At 40.4% G+C, this 23,168-nt stretch overlaps 1 protein-coding gene across 2 annotated transcripts in view; it reads left to right on the top strand.

Moving 5' to 3' along the window:
* The window catches only part of znf652 (zinc finger protein 652), a 160,233-nt gene that overhangs the window by 82,692 nt on the left and 54,373 nt on the right, over positions 1–23,168 (top strand). For both annotated transcript variants that reach the window (XM_059956646.1, XM_059956645.1), the window contains exon 3: positions 14,712–14,859. In XM_059956646.1, coding sequence (XP_059812629.1) covers positions 14,712–14,859 — 148 coding nt within the window. The remainder of the gene's footprint in view (positions 1–14,711; positions 14,860–23,168) is intronic.

Raw genomic sequence — 23,168 nt, forward strand, 5'->3', positions numbered from 1 at the left:
TGTAATTCCTCTAATGTTTCATTCCTTATTTTTTTCTTATATGAAGATATCGCTATAATTTTAATAATTATAATAATTTTAATAATAATTAAAACAGCCTTCAGACTATCCTATAAAATGAGAGGTGAAACCTTTCCATTATCATTAAATTCTAAGTAGAGACCAATTTCTTATTTAATTTGTTCCTTAAAGTACAGATCATTGAGTAGACTTGAATTTAGTTTCCAAATAGCATTCTTTGGTTGTAGGTCAAAATCAACAGATAAATATATAGGTGCATGGTCACTTACATCTACTGTCCCAATTCCACAGGTGTTTATTTTGTCTTTGTCTTTTCCAAATGTTATGAAATAGTCTATTCTTGTATATACAGAATGGGGAGCAGAATAATGAGTGTAATCCCTTCTGTTGGGGAAAAGGACCCTCCATATATCTATTAAACCAACATCCTCAAAAAGTTTATTAACTTCCTTATATAAAGATATTGTTTCATAGGTTTTTCTATTGGAAGAGTCTAACTTTGGTTATAATTGTAAATTTAAGTCACCCCACATATCAGGAGACCTTCTGTTTCCGTTACCATTATATCAGTAATTTTCTGAAAGAAACCAATATCTCTTCCGGGGGTGCATATATATTCAATAGAGCAACTGAATTTCTGTCTATATTTCCCCTTACCAGAATATATAACCATATAACAATTACAGCACAGCAACAGGCCATCTCGGCCCTTCTAGTCCGTGCCGAACGCTTACTCTCACCTAGTCCCTCTGACCTGCACTCAGCCCATAACCCTCCATTCCTTTCCTGTCCATATACCTAACCAATTTTACTTTAAATGACAATACCGAACCTGCCTCTACCACTTCTACTGGAAGCTCGTTCCACACAGCTACCACTCTCTGAGTAAAGAAATTCCCCCTCGTGTTACCCTTAAACTTTTGCCCCCTAATTCAAACTCATGTCCTCTTGTTTGAATCTCCCCTACTCTCAATGGAAAAAGCCTATCCACGTCAACTCTATCTATCCCCCTCATAACTTTAAGTACCTCTTTCATGTCCCCCCTCAATCTTCTATACTCCAAAGAATGAAGACCTAACTTATTCAATCTTTCCTTGTAACTTGGGTGCTGAATCCCAGGTAACGTTCTAGTAAATCTTCTCTGTACTCTCTCTATTTTGTTAACATCTTTCCTATAATTCGGTGACCAGAACTGTACACAGTACTCCAAATTCGGCCTTACCAATGCCTTGTACAATTTTAACATTACATCCCAACATCTATACTCAATGCTCTGATTTATAAAGACCACATACCAAAAGCTTTCTTCACCACCCTATCCACATGAGATTCCACCTTCAGGGAACTATGCACCATTATTCCTAGATCACTCTGTTCGACTGCATTCTTCAATGCCCTACCATTTACCATGTATGTCCTATTTTGATTATTCCTACCAAAATGTAGCACTTCACATTTATCAGCATTAAACTCCATCTGCCATCGTTCAGCCCACTCTTCTAATTGGCCTAAATCCTCTCTGCAAGCTTTGAAAACCTACTTAATTATCCACAATGCCTCCTACCTTGGTATCATCTGCATACTTACTAATCCAATTTACCACCCCATCATCCAGATCATTAATGTATATGACAAACAACATTGGACCCAATACAGATCCCTGAGGCACACCACTAGTCACTGGCCTCCAACCTGACAAACAGTTATCCACCACTACTCTCTGGCATCTCCCATCCAGCCACTGTTGAATCCATTTTACTACTTCAATTTTAATACCTAATGATTGAATCTTCCTAACTAACCTTCCATGCGGAACCTTGTCAAAGGCCTTACTGAAGTCCATATAGACAACATCCACTGCTTTACCCTCGTCAACTTTCCTCATAACCTCTTCAAAAAATTCAATAAGATTTGTCAATCATGACCTTCCACGCACAAATCCATGTTGACTGTTCCTAATCAGACCCTGTCTATCCAGATAATTATATATACCATCTGTAAGAATACTTTCCATTAATTTACCCACCACTGACGTCAAACTGACAGGCTTATAATAGCTAGGTTTACTGTTAGAACCCTTTTTAAACAATGGAACCACATGAGCACTATGCCAATCCTCCGGCACCATCCCCGTTTCTAATGACATTTGAAATATTTCTGTCAGAGCCCCTGCTATTTCTACACTAACTTCCCTCAAGGTCCTAGGCTATATCCTGTCAGGATCTGGAGATTTATCCACTTTTATATTCCTTAAAAGCACCAGTACTTCCTCCTCTCCTCCTCTTTAATCATCATAGTTTCCATAATTTCCCTACTTGTTTCCCTTACCTTACACAATTCAATATCCTTCTTAGTGAATACCGAAGAAAAGAAATTGTTCAAGATCTCCCACATCTCTTTCAGCTCCACACGTAGCTGTCCACTCTGATTCTCTAAGGGACCAATTTTATCCCTCACTATTCTTTTGCTATTAATATAACTAGAAATCCTTCAGATTTATTTTCACCTTACTTGCCAAAGCAACCTTGTATCTTCTTTTAGCTTTACTAATTTCTTTCTTAAGATTCTTCTTACATTCTTTATATTCCTTGAGCACCTCATTTACTTCATGTTGCCTATATTTGTTGTAGATCTCTCTCTTTTTCCGAACCAAGTTTCCAATATCCCTTGAAAACCATGGCTCTTTTCAAACTTTTAACCTTTCCTTTCAACTGAACAGGAACATAAAGATTCTGTACCCTCAAAATTTCACCTTTAAATAACCTCCATTTCTCTATTACATACTTCCCATAAAACAAATTGTCCCAATCCACTCTTTCTAAATCCTTTCGCATCTCCTCAAAGTTAGCCTTTCTCCAATCAAAAATCTGAACCCTGGGTCCAGTCCTATCCTTCTCCATGATTATATTGAAACTAATGGCATTGTGATCACTGGACCCAAAGTGCTCCCCAACACATACCTCTGTCACCTGACATATTTCATTCCCTAACAGGAGATCCAACACTACCCCTTCTCTAGTTGCTACCTCTATGTATTGCTGCAAAAAACTATCCTGCACACATTTTACAAACTCCAAACCATCCATCCCTTTTACAGTATGGGCTTCCCAGTCTATGTGTGGAAAATTAAAATCTCCCACAATCACAACCCTGTGCTTACTACAGATATCTGTTATCGCCTTGCAAATTTGCTGCTCTAATTCTCATTCCCCATTAGGTGGTCTATAATACACCCCTATAAATGTTACTACACCTTTCCCATTCCTCAGTTCCACCCAAATAGTCTCCCTAGATGAGCCCCCTAATCTATTCTGCCAGAGCACCACTGTAATATTTTCTCTGACAAGCAACGCAACACCTCCTCCTCTTGTCCCTCCGATTCTGTCACACCTGAAGCAACGAAATCCAGCCCTCCTTATCTCCCATTCATCTGAAATATCTGCCCTCCTTATCTCCCATTTCGAATACTTTTTCAAAATTTAGCTTACTTGAGATAAGAATAGCAAATCCTCTCCTATGTCCTGATTTGTATGGGGAGAAAAATGAATTAGTGAAGCCCATTCTCTTTAGTTTTCTATGCTCATTATCACTTGTGAGTTTCCTGTATGTCCTCCCCAAGCCCCACAACAGAAGAAAAAACAACAGCAACTCCAGACCAACCACAACACAATATAGAGAGTGTAAGTCAGGACAGCCAAGCTCCCAGACTGTGAATACACTCAGCAACAGAGGATAATAATGCCTTCTACCAAAAAAAAAGGAGATGAAAGCAAGGGACCGAAGAGAAAAAAAAACCCTAGTTAAGAGGAAGGTTATGAAGGTACTCAATAAAAGGTCCCCAGACCTTATGGAACTTTAGATCCGAATTGAGAACTGAATAATGAATTTTTTCGAGGTCCAAACAGGCCATGATGTCGTTAAGCCATTGAGCATGAGTGGGCGGGGCAGCATCTCTCCATCTGAGGAGGATCAAGCGTCTAGCCAGAAGAGAGGCAAAGGATAATATACTGCATTTGGTCCGACCCAGACATAAATCTGTCTCGCCCCAAAAACCGAACAGAGCAATTAAGGGGTTTGGTTCTAGGTGCTGATTCAGAATACACGATAACGTAGTGAAAACATCTTTCCAGAATTTCTCCAAGCTAGGACAGAACCAGTACATATGGATGAGAGAGGCCACGCCCCTCTTGCATTTATCACAGAGCGGACTAACGCTAGGGTAGAATCGAGATAGTTTAGATTTAGACATATGGGCTCTATGAACAATCTTAAACTGTAAAAGGCAGTGGCGAGCACAGAGTGAGGTTGAGTTAACCGATTTGAGAACTGAATCCCGGCTCTCCTCAGATAAGGAGATATTTAAATCCTGCTCCCAGGCCATTTTGATTTTATCCATGGGGGCCCATCGTAAGGCTGCTAGTTTATCTCGGATGATTGATATTAAGCCTTTACCTAGTGGATTCATGGAAAGAAATAGGTCCATAGCATTTTTCGCAGGCATTGCAGGGAAGTTAGGAATTAAAGGAGCAATAAAGTGTCAGATTTGGAGATATCTGAAAAAATGAGCATTGGGCAGATTGAACTTAACAGAGAGCTGCTGAAAAGAAGCGAAGCAATTATCAATGAAAAGATCTTCAAAATGTCTAATGCCCTTCCTATACCAAACCTGGAATGCTGAATCGTATGTAGTAGGTAAAAAAAAAAAGGTGATCATGAGCAATAGGGCTGGAAATGGAAAACCCCTGGAAACCATAGCATTTCCTGATCTGAGCCCAAATACACAAAGTGTATCTAACAAGAGGATTAGCTATTGATCTGGGCAGACTACTAGGGAGTGCAGACCCAAGAAGTGCAGAGATAGATAATTCTTTGGTGGAGCTCAGCTCCATCGCCACCCAGTTAGGGCACTCAGGTTGGCCATGGAAGAAAGACCAGAAGGTAGCACAACGCATATTAGCTGCCCAATAATATAAACGAAAGTTAGGTAAAGCCACGCCACCCTCTTTTTTAGATTTTTGGAGATGGATATTATTAATTCTAGAGCGCTTATTCTGCCGCAGATATGACAAAATAATAGAGTCTAAGGAATCAAAAAAAGATTTAGGAATAAAAATTGGGATAGATTGAAATAGGTATAAAAATTTGGGGAGAACATACATTTTAACAACATTAATACGACCTACCAAAGACATAGATAGAGGTGACCATTGTACCAGACTCTGTTTTATAGCATATGAAAGGTTGGCAAAGTTTTCACGAAAGAGATCTTTAAACTTCCTTGTGACTGTAATTCCAAGATAAGTAAATTGATTATGGACTACTTTAAAAGGGAGATCATGAAATGTTAGTTCTTGTGCTTCTTTATTATTTTGGATAAAATTCTAATACGTTTGATTGGATTTAATAGCCCATTGACATTAAAAGAAATGAATTCTACTTTGTCCTTAGCCATCTGTATTTATCTGTCAATGTATCATTGAAATTAGCAGAATAAAACTTGATTGATCTACCCCCTGAACAAATAAGAACCAAGAAATGCAAATAATAACAGAAATGGCAATGAACTTGTGATTCCAAGGCTGAGGTCTCTAGTAGATGACCCTGCGTTGAGCTAGAGGAACTGTCTGGCTGTGGGGGATAACCCCTCCTACTTGTGAGTTGAGGGCCCCCATTGCAGTATTCATAAAAATCAGTGAACAAATCCATTACACAGAAAAGATATCCCTTTGTACTCCTCCTACACACACTCACGCACACACTCACACTCTCATTTTGGTGGGGGAAAAGGAGTGAGTAATATAAAATCGACATTATAATAAGTATTTCTCGAGATCGGTATATCACTGTGTACTTTTGCTTCTGTTTAGCTTCTCAACATTTTTAAAGTTAGCCAAACCTTATGGCTGTTCTGGAGGGGGTGAGGACTGTCTTTGGAAAACTCACAGTCTCTTCCTGATGTACTTCTCTCGCCCTCCTCCTGTCTCCTGCTTTCTCGATTCTCTCACTATTTCCTAAGCAGAGCGGGATAATTCCTCTGCCAAGCTTTCTCTCGGTTTGATCATGCTGATGGGCAACCCTCTGGCCTTCATGTCTGTAGTCGCCTCTTCCACTGTCTGATACAGTTGGATCCAATCTTGATAAAACACTCGAAGTTTAGCAGGGTACTGAGTTTGAAATCTAAACCTTTCTTGCTTTAATATTTGCTTTACTTCAGAGTATTCTTTATGTTTCTGCAGGACCACAGGGGGGTAATCTTGATCGAAATATATTAATTTATCGTCTAAAAACACCCTCTTCTTACCCCAGGCCCTTTGTAGAATCTCCACCTTAGTAATATATCGAAGGAATTTAATTACTATTGAGCGTGGCTGATCCTGCCTCAGCTAGGCCACGGGATGATCGCATAATTTTCAGTTTCCAGCTCCATAGTCGAGGGAAGCTCCAGTGCATCCCGCAGCAACTTTCCTACAAACTCCATCATAGACAAATCCTCCGCTCCTTCGGGAACATTGTATATCCTGATATTTTTCTGCTGTGATCTTCCCTCCAGGGCAAACAGTTTACCTTTTTGTTGATTTAATATTTTTATCGTCTTACTATTCCACATTTTGCACGCGATCTTCCACCTTCTCAATTCGAGTCTCTGCCGCCACTATTTTTTGATTGACATTGGTGAGCTCTGACTTAATATCATGTAGCTGCTGTTTTATATCTTTTTGGAACTCCCGTATCTCTTTCAAAATTTTGATCATATTTGCTGCTTCTCCTGAACGAGGCTCATCGTCAGCCTCGCTAGCACGCGTTCGGGTAGGAAAGCCGCTCACTGTACCCATCTCGTCCACAGACTGTGTGTGTGTGTTCCTTTCACCTTTGCTCTCTAGTATTTGACATTTCCATCCTGAAGGAAAATACTTTCTCTACCCATCTATGCCTCTCATAATTCTGTATACTCTCATTACCATCCTCCTCTGACACTTTAAAGAGAACAATCAAGCTTGTCTACCCTTTCTAGCTTAATACATTCAGATCCTGGCAAGGTGTCTGTGAACCTCTTTAACCTTTCCAATGCCTTCACATAGTGTTATGACCAGAATGGCACACAACTACATGATTGTTTCAAGTTATTAATTCACCTGTAATGTTTGTTCACTGCTGATTTTCAGTCCCTAAACTCTCTTTCCTCTATCATATTCCTTCAATCTGGCCCAGCACTTCCATGATCTTGATTTCACTCCACTTATGTCCTAAATTAGTTCCATATTAGATTCCAATTAATTCTATATATCTGAGGTCTCACTGTTTGTCAAAAATCATATGGCTATTTTCAGGATGAGATGATGAATTGGGAAGTTCATGGACTATATTGGGTGGTTTCTATCTGGCAAAAATGGTGAAACCATGAGTCCTGACAAAGGGTGTCGGCCCGAAACGTCGACATCGCTTCTCCCGTATAGATGCTGCCTGCCTGTGTTCTACCAGCATTTTGTGTGTGTTGTGTTGAGAGCATGAGTTATTGTTATTGTTCATTGTGTAGTTATTCTGAGGTTTTTTGCGGATATGATAGGGTCTTTTAAGAGACTTTTGGATAAATACATGGAGCTTAGAAAAATAGAGGGCTATGGGTAGCCCTAGTAATTTCTAAGGTAGGGACATGTTTGGTACAACTTTGTGGGCCAAAGGGCCTGTATTGTGCTGTAGGTTTTCTATGTTTCTAAATGTTTCCAGGCCTACGTAATACCTGTGCCTTCCTGTGACCTCTTGTAACCACATTGACTTGTATGATCTCTCCTGCTTTGCATTTGTAACCAACAGAAATTTTCCTATTTGTTCTCTTGGAATCTAATTCTGCATTTGGTCAGTTGGACATTTGAAGAATAATAAAATTTGTCTTTTTTTAAATAATATCCCTTTATAACTTGGAGTTAGTAAAAAAATTTCTTTGTGCTTCTGGCCTAGGACAAAATGGCTTTTTTTTCTCAGTGGCAATTAGCAAATTGAGGTTGCATAAATACCAAGAAACTAAATGTGAAACTTGATTTCTTGATGTGAAGTTTTATTACTTCGTTCAAATTCTTTAAATCCATGTGTTACAAAATCAGTTTGGCTAATTATTACTTTCTGTTTGGGATTGTACGTTGACTGATTGTAAATTGCAAAAAGATACTTAATATAAGATTATGATTAGCTAATTTTATTTTGTGTTAAAGTATCTTTTTGCAATTAGTCAATGTACAATCCTAAACATACAGTGAAGTGTATTTTGTGTTAACGATCAACACAGTCTGAGGGCATCCTCGGAAAAAGCCTGTAAATGTCACCAAGCTTCTGGCACCAACGTAGCATACCCACAGCTTGCTAGCCCTACCCTGTATATCTTTGGAATGTGGAAAGAAACTGGAGCACCTGGAAGAAACCTACGCAGTCACATGTAAGCTCCTTACAGACAGCGGTGGGAATTGAACACTGATTGTTGTTGCTGCTACCATGTGCAGTACTTGCTCATTTTAGTTTAATATGAACAGTTAGATGAGTTTTGATTTCATTGTTTCACCTTAAAGTTGTAATGACCTTCAATAATGCTTAAAACAGGAGAGTTAGCACATAGAGTTGAATAAATGATAGCACATTTGTCACCTTGCTTTAAAAGTTCACTGTAGATGTATGCACTCATGTACTCTAAAGCTAGTTTCAGAGAGTAAATCAACAGGAAAAACAGGGCGTAGGTTAAGTCTGAAACTGTACCTATAAACATACAAAATAGGAACAAGAGTAGGCCTTGACTGATTATAACCTAATATCCATGTTCCTGTCTATCCATGTAACTTTTCAAACTCTTGCTTATCAGGTATCTACCCGATTTTATTTAAAAAATTCAAAGATTGTTTCCACCTCCCTTTCAGAAGGAGAGTACAAAAAATACACAAACCTCAGAGAGAAAAAAAATCACTTTACCTCCTATCTTAATGATTTTAACAATGATTTCTAGTTCTAGCTTCTCCCACAAAATAAACTAACCTCTCCACATGAAGACATTAAGAGACTGCAGATGCTGGAAATCTGGAGCAACACACACAAAACACTGGAGAAGTTCAGCAGGTCAGGCTGCATCAATGGAGGGAAATGAAGAGTTAATGTTTTGAGCTAAGACCATTCACAGTAAAATTAAATTGGTCAGATCCTTCTCCATTCATTTTACTTATCAATATCCCTTTGACACTTCTTCATGTACTCCTCGCAGTCTAGTTTTCTATTTATCACCTTATCAGCAGCAAATTTAGAAACTGCATGCATGGTTTCATTAAAGTTACCAATAAAAGTCATGATTGAAGTCCTTCACTGATCACTGTGGCACACCACTCATTACATCTTGCCAATCACTTCTTTTCATTTTCCTGCTTAGCTGATCTTCTAATCCAGCAATATATTTATTCCTACACCTTGAATATTTTCTGCAATAATCTTGGATGCAGAAAATATATTTTCAGAGAGCATTTTGAGTACAGTACATCCACTGGTTCCCCTTTATTGATAGCACATCTTGCTTGAAAAAATTCCAATACGAGATTATTAATCAAATTTTGAATGGTCTTGATTAAAGCAGACATATTGAACAGAACGCTGGATTCTTCAGCTAGAGAGAATTATGATCATGGAACTGCAAAGTCATTTGTTGGAGGCAATGGAACAAAGCCTCCCAACTATTGCTGTTCTATTAATTACAGAATTATTAATGCAGAGAAAAAGGTAAATAAATATTTCTGAAATTGTTATTTATTTTGAATGTATTATTTTCAAATGATTTCTTTCAAACACTTATTCTTCCTGTAATATATAATTCTCCGTAACTTCCGCCAGCTCCAACGGGATCCCACTACCAAGCACATCTTTCCCTCTCCCCCCTTTCGGCTTTCCGCAGGGATCGCTCCCTACGCGTCTCCCTTGTCCATTTGTCCCCCACATCCCTTCCCACCGATCTCCCTCCTGGCACTTATCCTTGTAAGTGGAGCATGTGCTACACCAGCCCTTACACTTCCTCCCTCACCACCATTCAGGGCCCCAGACAGTCCTTCCAAGTGAGGCGATACTTCACCTGTGAGTTGGCCGGTGTGGTATACTGCGTCCAGTGCTCCCGGTGGGGCCTTTTATATATTGGTGAGACCCGACGCAGACTGGGAGACCGTTTCGCTAAACACCTACGCTCTGTCCGCCAGAGAAAGCAGGATCTCCCAGTGGCCACACATTTTAATTCCATGTCCCATTCCCATTCTGGTATGTCTACTGTCAAGATGAAGCCACACTCAGGTTGGAAGAACACAGCTTATATTCTGTCTGGGTAGCCTCCAACCTGATGGCATGAACATTGATTTCTCTAACTTCTGTTAATGCCCCTTATTTATTTATCCCCCTCCTTATTTTTCTCTCTCTGCCCCTCTCACAATCACTCCTTGCCTGTTCTCCATCTCCCTGTGGTGCTCCCCTCCCCCTTTCTTCCTCCCGTCCCATGATCCTCTCCCTTCTCCAGCATTGTAGCCCTTTTGCCAATCACCTTTCCAGCTCTTAGCTTCATCCCTCCCCCTCCTGTCTTCTCCTATCTTTTTGGATTTCCCCTCCCCCTCCTTCTTTCAAATCTCTTACTATCTTTTCTCAGTTAGTCCTGACAAAGGGTCTCGGCCCGAAAAGTCAACAGTGCTTCTTCCTATAGATACTGTCTGGCCTGCTACGTTCCACCAGCATTTTGTGTATGCTGCTTGAATTTCCAGCATCTGCAGATTTCTTTCTGTTATCAGATTTTGAATGTTCCATGAATACTAGCTCACTATTCCTCTTCTGTATTTATTTATTCATTAACTGTAACATAGTCATTTCTGTCATCCTCTATTGCTGCCACAAAACAACAAATTTCATCATATGTCAGTGATAGTAACTCTGATTCTATTAATCATTTCTTGGCTGCTATTATTTTTAACTGCAGTTAATGTGTATTTCCTGCAGATGGCATATAAATTCAGCTAATCAAGTTACTGATTTAAATATGAAGTCTCACCCAAAGTAATCAGGTTTCAACCAACTTGTGTTGAGCTCTAGTTCCTGCTTTTCCTGGTTGAGTTGTCCATTGGTTAACTGGTGGTTTGCTTCTGGTTGAGTGAAATTATTTAAAAAATAACATATGACATTGGAAACACAAACTGCAGATGCTGGTAAGCTGCAGCAAGACACAAAGGAGTTGGTGGTATTGATTGGATCAGGTGGCATCTATGGAGGTAACTACTGAAGTTTTGTGTCAGGACCCTTCTTCAGTCCTCGCTCTCCATTTCCTGCCATAAGCACTGCCTGACCTTCTGAGTTCTTCCAGCTCGTTTGTGTGTTGCTGTATGTGACATTAGAAGTGTTGAACATAGTGAATTTGTTAAGTTGATACTTGTAGAATAACAAAACTGTTATTGCTTGGTTGACAAATGAAACCAGTTGTTGAAGCCACTCAACACCAAATTAGTCTTTCTAAATAAATAGGTGACTAAAACCTGTGAAATAGCAGCAAATAGAATGATGATTCATTCTGATCTAATGTATTGTTTCAGAAAATTATGTACTTTGTACTTTTAACTATAACTGGGGCTTCTAAGTTCAGAAGCAAGCAGAATCATATGTGGAAGAGGTTGTACAATATACTTTGAAAACATGGAAACCCTGGAATGGATATAGATTTTTCTGCTTGTTTGGTTTCGCTTCTTGATCATGACTGGATTTCCATTTATCTTAGACTCCCAACTGATCAAAAATAAGGTTCAAGATGACAAATATATTTAATGTAAATGGAGAATCAGGATTACATGTTTTGGGTTTATTTAGTTGCTTAATGAATCAACGGAAATATATTCTTTGATCACTATTGAACCACAGTATTGATATATTAATTCATAGAGTTACACATCACTGAAGCAAGCTCTTTGGCTCACTGCTAATACCATCCCAGTACCTATCTATTTGAATCCCATTCATAATCACTTCATCTGTAGCATTCTATGCCTTGGCATTTTAAGTGCTCATCTAAATTGTTTTAAAATGTTGTGAGAGTATCTGTGTTCTCAGACAGAACCACCATCTGGTGAAAAGATTTTATTTCAGATTTCCTCTTGCTTCTCATCTTAAATCTAACCCTCTGTTTGTAGGCATCTGTTTTGGAGAAAAGTTTAGAATGGGAATATGTCATTCATCACCTTGAGACCATTTTCAATGCAAATAGGGCTGGTCTATATTTAAATCCTGTAATCTAAAAGTGCAGAGAGCAATGATGAGATATGTTGGTGGTTGCTTACTGTGGAATTTTGAAAGTGTTTCTTTTCTTAAAAGTGCATGAGCAGCTGTCATTACCTATCAGTAGCCTCCCTCTGGCTGTAAGTATTTTTTGAGTACCCAAGTAATCTCATAGAAATATAGAAAACCTACAGCACAATACAGGCCATTCAGCTCACCAAGTTGTGCTGAACATGTCCCTACATTAGAAATTACTAGGGTTACCTAGAGCCCTCTGTTTTTCTAAGCTTCATGTACCTATCAAAAAGTCTCTTAAAAGACCCTGTCATATCTGCCTCCACCACTGCTGCTGGCAGCTCATTCCATGCACTCACCACTTTCTGCATTTATAATAAAAAAAACCTCTTACCCCTGACATCTCCTCTGTACCTACTCCCGAGCACCTTAAACCTGTGCCCTCTTGTGGAAGCCATTTCAGCCCTGGGAAAAAGTCTCTGACTATCCACACGATCGATGCCTCTCATCATCTTGTACAACTCTATCAGGTCACCTCTCATTCTCCGTCGCTCCAAGGAAAAAAGGCCGAGTTCACTCAACCTATTCTCATAAGGCATGCTCCCCAATCCAGGCAACATCCTTGTAAATCTCCTCTGCACCCTTTCTATGGCTTCCACATCCTTCCTGTAGTGAGGCGACCAGAACTGAGCACAGTACTCCAAGTGGGGTCTGACCAGGGTCCTATATAGCTGCAACATTACCTCTCGGCTCCTAAATTCAATTCCATGATTGATGAAGGCCGTATGCCTTCTTAACCACAGAGTCAACCTGCGCAGCTGCTTTGAGCATCCTATGGACTCGGTCCCCAAGATCCCTCTGATTCTCCACATTGCTAAGAGTCATACCATTCATGCTATATTCTGCATTATAGACTCATCAGGCCAGTGCTTATGCCGGTTTCTGTGGCATGAACCGACTGAAAGTACGAGACTCCCCCCCCCCCCGGATAGGATGCCAGTCTATCACGAGGTTAACCACCAGCATTTTGCTGGTACCCATTTTCAGTTGGGTGGACTGGAGCAATGTGTGGTTAAGTGCCTTGCACAAGGATACAGCACGCTGCCTCGGCTTGGGCTCGAACTCACGACCTTCAGATTGCCTTAACCACTTGGCCACGTGCCACACACTCTGCCAAGAGTCTTACCATTAATATTATATTCTGTCATCATACTTGATCTACCAAAATGAACCACTTCACACTTATCTGGGTTGAACTCCATCTGCCACTTCTTAGCCCAGTTTTGCATCCTAACAATGTCCTCCTGCAACCTCTGACAGTCCTCCACACTATCCACAACACCTCCAACCTTTAGGTCATCAGCAAACTTACTAACCCATCCCTCAACTTCTTCATCCAGGTCATTTATAAAAATCACGAAGAGTAATTGTCCCGAAACACATCCCTGAGGTACACCACTGGTCACCGACTTCCATGCAGAATATGACCTGTCTACAACCACTCTTTGCCTTCTGTGGGCAAGCCAGTTCTGGATCCACAAAGCAATGTTCCTTTGGATCCCATGCCTCCTTGCTTTCTCAATAAGCCTTGCATGGGGTACGTTATCAAATGCCTTGCTGAAATCCATATACACTGCATCTACTGCTCTTCCTTCATCAATGTGTTTAGTCACATCCTCAAAAAATTCAATCAGGCTCGTAAGGCATGACCTGCCTTTGACAAAGTCATGCTGGCTACTCCCAATCATGTTATACCTCTCCAAATGTTCATAACTCCTGCCTCTCAGAATCTTCTCCATCAACTTAGCAACCACTGAGATAAGACTCACTGGTCTATAATTTCCTGGGCTATCTCTACTCCCTTTCTTGAATAAAGGAACAACTTCCGCAACCCTCCAATCCTCCGGAACCTTTCCCATCCCCATTGATGATGCAAAGATCATCGCCAGAGGCTCAGCAATCTCCTCCCTCGCCTCCCCTAGTAGCCTAGGGTACATCTCATCTGGTCCCAGCCACTTATCCAACTTGATGCTTTCCAAAAGCTTCAGCACATCCTCTTTCTTAATATGTACATGCTCAAGCTTTTCAGTCTGCTGCAAGTCATCACTACAATCACCAAGATCATTTTCCATAGTGAATACTGAAGTAAAGTATTCATTAAGTACCTCTGCTATTTCCTCTGGTTCAATACACACTTTTCCACTGTCACACTTGATAGGTCCTATTCTTTCATGTCTCATTAGTCAAAAGGATGACGTGCTAGAGGGCTCCACTGCTTGTGTTCTTTTTTACTGTAGGATGAATTGCTGAATTTGATGAAGCGGGGGAGGGAGTTGGCATTTAGTATCCCATAGTATGTTTCACCTAGTTAAACACACAGCATTATATAGAATATTTAACATGTTCCTATTTTTCCCTAGTGTGTTTCCTGTGGAAAATGTTTCAAGAAACTGTGGTCTCTGCATGAACATATCAAAGTTGTCCATGGCTTTGCTGAAAAGAAATTCTCCTGTGAGATTTGTGAGAAGAAATTCTACACAATGGCTCATGTTCGAAAACACATGGTTGGTAAGTTGAAAATATGAGTACACTGCCTTTTAATTGCCTCCCTTGTTACTGGGTTAGTGTGCCCAGAATTTCCTTTAACATTTATGGAAGTGTCTTACAGCAAAGATTAAACAACTTAAGGAGAAACACAGCAAAATACATGAAGTTGCTAATGCATTCTACATATTGAAACCATTTTTCTAAAAATATGCTCTTGCTGTTCCTTTCCACTACCGCCTTCAGAAGTTGTTACATTTTATAGGGAAAGTGGTATTTCTTTACGATTAAATTATTGGGCTTCCAGCAGGTATCGATTATAACCAAGATCCTTTTTGGTATTTCTTTATCCTTAGTAAAACTATTATAATTAGTTTGTGTACAGAATGGTGACAAGTTCAAAATTTAATCTTTTAGGCTTATTTTCTTCTTTAGGCTTATTTTACCATGCGTCTCTTCTTTAAGTTCATTGGCCTGAACTGAGAGCTGTACTTATGGTGTGATCTGACCAGAGCACTGGGAAAATCAGACATGACTATTTTAGCCTTGTGATTCAATATTTTTCCTTTATTGCTACCTTTAAATTATTGGAACACATGATACTTCTTAAGACTTCAATCTCTTTCAATATCATTCATAGCTATTGAGTACGTGTGTTTTTTTTTCAATTGAGAAAAATCTGAAGAGCTGGAGTGCAATCAGCAATTCTGTCTTTAACATCTTGCTGCACCTTTGTATAAAAGTTGCATGGGAAATGTAGGCAACTGTAAGGATCTTTGTTTTGAGAAACTTTATAGTGGACAGTGAAGAAAATTATCAGGATCTAAATTGACAGTATATGATCCAAAATTTGTGGTTTGTGATGAGCTGAGCAAACACACAGCTGACCTCTTCAGAAGGATGATAATTAACTCATGCTATTACATCTGAACCACTGCCACCTGCACAGTGAGAACTTGCTGAGGTATGCAAACTCCATCTGTCACAGTGAGATTCTGTCTGGTGGTGGGTGGACAAGGAGGAGATGGTTGGTGAAGCCTTCAACTAAGTTTCTTCTCCCAACCTTCTTTGCTTAGCTTGCCAAAAAAAGTATTAATAATTGAAAGTATTAATAATTAAAATATTTTAGAATCAGGTTTAATATCACTGGCATATGTCGTGAAATTTGTTTACTTAGCAGCAGTACAATGCAATATATGATGATGCAGAAAAAAATAAGTTAATCAATTGCAGTAAGTGTGTGTGTGTGTGTGTGTGTGTGTGTGTGTGTGTCCACACCCAGGGCATGTCCTGTGTGTTGGGGGTCCTTAATAATGGACACCATCTTTCTGAGTGTTACGATCCAGCAACAATGAATATATAATTGAGACAGGTTTTTTTTATAACAAATAAAACATTTACTAAACACTGCAAAAAACAAAACCAAAAGTAAACAAACGACTAACTTAACTGGAAGTCAGCTGCTGTGCAGCAGCTTGAACAGTTCTTAAAGCGATAATGCAAAAACAGGTCTTAGAAGTAGTAATGTGAAAGTCCAAAGGTTAACACAGTCGCTTGGGAGAGACTTTACTTGAAATAACTTAAGTTCTCCTTTGTGGCATTACTGTTGATCCCAGTCGAAGTATGCTTGGATCAAAGGATTTACGATGAAGAAAATGAAACGGCTTAAAGGCACTGACCTTTCCTTGGCGAAACTCTGCATCCAACTCTGCTCTTTTTTGGCAAAACAGGAGTTAACACGGACATAAGTTACTAACTCCTCGTATGAAGATTAAATAAAGGTCAAACCTGCTTCACAGCCGACATCAACTTTCCTCGATCTTTCAGCTTCCCGAACTTCCACGAATCTTCACTCTCCGGCTGCACTTTAACTGGCAGTATTGTAGCAAAACTGCCAACAATAACCTTTGACTTAAGGCAGAAAGTAAAGCTCCACTTTAAAATAAAACTGCATCATAACACCGAATACGCAGCAACATGGAGTCACTGGCGAATTCAGCCACGGACTGCCTACGTCACAGGGCAGGGTTCTCCTTTTATACCCTGTTGGAAAAAAAACTATCACATGACCTGTCACTGGCGGGAAAATGACGTTACTCCATCATCACAAGACCATTACCTCGTCCAGCATAGCCTCAATTACATCATGGTCACGTGACAGGTACAAGATACCAACGGGTACGTAAGACTGAGGCACCTCTCCTTGAAGAAGTCTTGGATACTACAGAGGCTAGTACCCAAGATGGAGCTGACTAATTTAACAACTTACAGTAGTGTCCTTTGATCTTATCCAGTAGAGCCCCTAAACTAGACAGTAATACAGCCAGTCAGAATGCTCTCCGCGGTACACCTATAGAAGTTTTCGACTGTTTTGGATGACAAACCAAGTTTCCTCAAATTCCTAATGAAATATAGCCACTGTCTTGCCTTCTTTATAACTGCATCGATATGTTGGGACCAGGTTAGCTCCTCAGAAATCTTGACACCCAGGAACATGAAATTGCTCACTCTCTCCACTTCTGATCCCTCTGAGGATTGGTTCATGTTCCCTCATTTTGCCCTTCCTGAAGTTCGCAGTCAGCTCTCTTGTGAGTGCAAGTTTATTGCTGCGACACCACTCAACTAGCTGGTATATCTCACTCCTGTAGATCCTCTCATCACTATCTGAGATTCTGCCAACAATGGGTGTATCATCAGCAAATTTATAGATGGTATTTGAGCTATACCTAACCACACAGTAATGGCTATAGAGGGAGTAGAATAGAGGGCTAAGCACACATTCCTGAGGTGGCCAGTGTTGATCGTCAGCAAGGAGGAGATATTATTACCAATCTGCACAGATTGTGGTCTTCTGTTTAGGAAGTCGAGGATCCAGTTTCAAAGGGGGGTACAGAGGCCCAGGTTCTGTAGATTATTGATCAGGACTGTGGGAATGATGGTGTTAAACACTGAGTTATAGTCAACAAACAGCATCCTGACATGGGAGTTTGTATTGTCCAGGTGATCTAAGGCTATATGAAGAGCCATTGAGATTGCGTCTGCCGTAGACCTATTATGGCAATAGGCAAATTGCAGTGGGTTCAGGTCCTTGCTGAAGCAGAAGTTGATTCTAGCCATGACCAACCTTTCAAAACATCTCATCACTGTTGATCAAGTCATTAAGGCAGCTCACACTACTCCTCTGGGGCACTGGTATAATGTTGCCCTTTTGAAGCAGGTGAGAATTTCTGACCATAACAGTGTGAGGGTGAAAATGTCCTTGAATACTTTTGCCAGTTGCTTGGAACAAGTTTTCATAGCCTTACCAGGTGCTCCATCGAGTGGTTACCCTCCTGAAAGCAGCCTGACATCGACCTCCAAGACAGAGATCAAAGGGTCACTGGGTGCAGAAGAGATCTTCACCACTGTAATTATATTCTCCCTTTAAACGCAGGCATAGAAGTCGTTGAGCTTATCAGGTAGTGAAACAGCACTGCCATTCAGGGCTTCGTTTTGTAGGAACTAATGTCCTGCAAACCCTGCTGGAGTAGATGTGCATCTGATGTCGCCTCGAACCTCACTCTGAATTGTATCTTCACTCTCGACATAGCCTTCCACAAGTCATATCTGGTTTTCTTGTACAGACCTGGGTCACCAGACTTGAATGCCGCAGACCTAACCCTCAGCAGACGACAAACCTCCTGGTTTATCCACAGCGTTTGGTTTGGGAAGGTACAGCAAGTTTTCATTAGCACACACTCATCCACACAGGTTTTAATAAAGTCAGTAACTACTGTGGCATTCTCATCCAGATTCGAACAGTGGAGTGCACGAATTCAAAGCAGTCCTATAAGCGCTTCTGTGCTTCCTTTGTCCATACCTTCTTGATCCTCACTACTGGTGCTGTAGTCTTTAGTCTCTGCCTATAGTAGAAGTACAGCCAGGTGATCAGACTTTCTGGTGTGGAATAGCACATTAGATGTTCTTGATGGTGGTGTAACAGTGGTGTAGTGCGTTGTTTCCTCTAGTAGTACAAGTAATTTGTTGATCATAATTATTTCGTGACTTTTCAACATGGCCTGGTTATAATCCCCCGAAATGATGGTGAAGGCGTCAGGTATGCTATTTCGTGCATGTTGATCGTATTGCTCAGATCACCTAGAGCCTGATTGACATTGGCTTGAGGTGGACTGTACACTGCTATCAAAATGATTGCTTAAATCTCTCACAGTAGGTAAAATGGAAGGCACTTAATTGTGAGACATTCCAGGTCTGATGAGCAGAATTAGAAAATTACTGATACATTTGTACACCAAGAGGAATTGATCATGAGGTATACTCCACCACCTCTGCTTTTGAGAGACTCGATAGTCCTATCCAACAATGTATAGTGAACCCATCAATCTGAATCTCTGCGTCTGCTACAGAAGGGGGTTAACCAGGATTCTGGGAAACAGAGGAAGCATACTGACGTCCCTCTGATACAGCGTCCTAGTTCTGAGATTGTCAATTTTATTTACTGACGTCCCTCTGATACAGCGTCCTAGTTCTGAGATTGTCAATTTTATTTACTGGACACTGTACATTTGCCAGCAATATAGTCAGTAGTGGAAGTTGAAAACACTTTTTTAAAAAGCACACTTGTAACCCGTACTGGCAGCCACATTTCCTTTGAGGAGTCCAACAAGAAGTATGACTACATTTGGCATTGTTTCCATCAGCTTTAAGTAGCACCAGGCTCAAGAACAGAGGTTCCCGAGTTCGATCTAGTGACAGACTGCTCCCATGCCGAGTTGATGTTGATCTAGTGACTCCCGTACCATCCGTGCCGGGTTGATGTCGAGCTCGCAACTCGACCTCGTAAAAAAAAACTGCCACCTCCAGTTTAAATTCCCATGCGGAATATTGTGGAGGATCAAATACCCAAACCCAGCACAGCCCCCACTTGGCCCATTTAGCCTGTCTCAGTGCGGTAGAGTTTAGGACCTGGGGAATTCAGTGCAGTGGTCCTTAGGACCCAGTGGACCTTGGGAGCTGGTGCAACTCGGGACCCGCTGCCCGCAGTGTTTCTGTTCCATTGACGGGAAGCGATTGCAATTCAAAATAAAGTGGAAATAATAAAGCGTTTGGAAAGAGGTGAAATGCCATCGGTCATTGGAAAAGCGTTAGGCTACAGTTGGTCAACGATCGGAACAATTTTAAAGGATAACGGATAAAGTGAGGATAATGGAGCACGTGAAAGGTCCTGCCCCGATGAAAGCTACAATTATTACTAAGCAATGCAGTGGTTTAATTATTGGAATACATACATTTCTTAAGTGTTTTATATGCATAGATAGGTAAAATATATACTATATACTAAGACAAACGTTTGACTAACTGACGCTAAATAATACCGGATGTACTTGTTCCGAATTACGTACAAGTCTGACTTAAAGACAGACTCAGGAACAGAACTCGTACATAACCCGGGGTCCGCCTGTACTTTTATATTTGTGTGCTGTAGCACACACTTTATATTAGCAGTTATTTTGTAAATAACACTATTCTTTTGCACTTCTGGTCAGATGCTAATTGCATTTTATTGGCTTTGTATCTGTACTCCGCACAATGACAATAAAGTTGAATCTAATAATCTAATCTAATTTGCCACAAGAACATCCATACATGACTCTACAGATCCACAATCCCTTATCCGAAATCCTTGGGGCCAGTTGCATTTCAGAAATCACAACTTTTCGAATTTCAGAATCCCTCCTTATTGGTTCTGGGACCCCCCCCCGCAGATACCAAAAACCACATATGCACAAGTTCCTTATTTAACCTGACTCAGTGCGGGTGGACTTTAGGACCTGATGGAGCTCTGGACCTGCACACATCCTCCCGTATTCTTTAAATCATCTCTAGATTACTTATAATACCTAATACAATGTAAATGCTATGTAAATAGTTGTTATACTGTATTGTTTTCAACAAAAAGCAACTATATAGCACCCTGGTCAGACCCCACTTGGAGTACTGTGTTCAGTTCTGGTCGCCTCACTACAGGAAGGATGTGGAAGCCATAGAAAGGGTGCAGAGGAGATTTACAAGGATGTTGCCTGGATTGGGGAGCATGCCTTATGAGAATAGGTTGAGTGAACTCGGCCTTTTCTCCTTGGAGCAACGGAGGTTGAGAGGTGACCTGATAGAGTTGTACATGATGATGAGAGGCATTGATCCTGTGGATAGTCAGAGGCTTTTTCCCAGGGCTGAAATGGTTGCCACAAGAGGACACAGGTTTAAGGTGCTGGGGAGTAGGTACAGAGGAGATGTCAGGGGTAAGTTTTTTACTCAAAGAGTGGAATGGGCTGCCGGCAACGGTGGTGGAGGTGGATACAATAGGGTCTTTTAGGAGGCTTTTAGATAGGTGGAACTTAGTAAAATAGAGGGCTGTAGGTAAGCCTAGTAATTTCTAAGGTAGGGACATGTTCGGCACAACTTTGTCGGCCGAAGGGCCTGTATTGTGCTGTAGGTTTTCTATGTTTCTATGTTAATAAAACATAAAAATATACAGCTTCAAATGAACCAAATCAACCACATGGTAAATGACTTATTGGAATAAATGTAGAATGTCACTATCACTATAAAACTTCAGTAAATTGTCTTTCTGTTTCTTTAAATCATATACAGTGCTAGTTCCAACACCATATTCTTCAGTAAGACGCCGCGCAGACACACCACGATCAAGCTTCTGCAATAACTCCACTTTCTGCGTTATTGATCATGATAGATGCTTCCTTCTCTTTTTTTCATCGTCACCGATAGGGGTATCTGCAGCTCTTTTTGACATTTTCACAGTGAAATTAAACACAAAGTCAACAGTGAACACAAAATATCAGGCAACAGCAAATGCACGTGTAACCAGTATGAGCGTTGAGCCACAACTGACGTCTGGTGGCCTCTGCTAGTGCTGCCATGTCACACCTGAGTGACGTCAGCTGTTGGCGAAAAAAACTTCAGTTTTTGGAGCTTTTTGGATTTCAGAATTTCGGATAAGGGATTGTGGATCTGTATTACTAAAAGGTATTTCCATTTTCAGTTGCATTTTTAATAACGTGCCGATCTCTCAAAGTACATTACACGTAATGAAGTACTGTTGAAGTGTAGACGTTCTAATAGAGAAGAGGTAACAGCTAGTTTTACATATAAAGATTACAGCACCATTAAGATAACACCAATGTTAGGGACAGGTACTGTCATTTAAATAAAGAAATATCATATATAGTCAATTTTAATTTCAAAGCATATGCTTGTAAGGAATATACCATATAAACCTGCCTTGGTTATAACATGTTATCTGATGTGCATAAACAGATTAGCAATGCAAAGAAGATTTGAATCATTTAGTTATAGTCATACCACAGATCATATTTTTTTGTTTGCAGTCTTTTTATCGTGTAGAAATATAAACCAGGTAGCAATGGGGAGAAAGAAATTGATAGATTACTGCAGGGTCAGAAAATAATTTATGGCACTATTTAGCTACAATATGCTGACCGTAGACCAAACCTATTATATTATTGGAGACAGATCACAAGAAACTAAGGTTGTTATAGCTTTCCACATGTTGACTGGACTCCTATACTGTAAAAGGACCAGGTGGGATTGAGTTTGTGAAATGTGGTCAGGAAAGTTTCCTTAATCAGTACAGAGAAGTCTGAATGAGAGAGTGTGTGATAATCTGCTATTAGGGAATGAAACAAGGCAGGTGATAAAAGTTTGTATAGGGGAATACTTTGGATTTAGTGATCATAATGCCTTTAGTTTCAAAGTAAATATGGAAAAAGATAGGTTAGGTCTGCGGGTTGAGGTTTTTAAATTGGAAAAAGGCTAATTTTGTTGGTGGTAGAAATGATCTGACAAGTGAGGGTTGGGACAGGCTGTTTTTTTGCTAAGGGTGTACTTGGTAAGTGGGAGTCCTTCAAAAGTGAAATTTTGAGAGTACAAAGCTTATATTTATGGCAAACAAGAGGAAATCTACAGATGCTGGAAGTTCAAGCAACACACACAAAATGCTGGTGGAACACAGCAGGTCAGGCAGCATCTATAGGGAGAAGCAATGTCGACGTTTCGGGCCGAGACCCAACGAAGTCCTGACAAAGGGTCTTGGCCCGAAACGTCGACATTGCTTCTCCCTATAAATGCTGCCTGGCCTGCTGCGTTCCACCAGCATTTTGTGTGTGTTGCTTGTATTTATGGAACCTTGGTTTTCAAGAGATATTGAGGCCCTGGTTAAGAAAAAAAGAGGTGCATAGCAGGTATCAGCAGACAGGAACAAATGAGGGTATGTACGGAGTATAAGAAATGCAAGA

Source organism: Hypanus sabinus, chromosome X1 (genome assembly GCF_030144855.1).
Source record: "Hypanus sabinus isolate sHypSab1 chromosome X1, sHypSab1.hap1, whole genome shotgun sequence".
Classification (NCBI taxonomy): domain Eukaryota; kingdom Metazoa; phylum Chordata; class Chondrichthyes; order Myliobatiformes; family Dasyatidae; genus Hypanus; species Hypanus sabinus.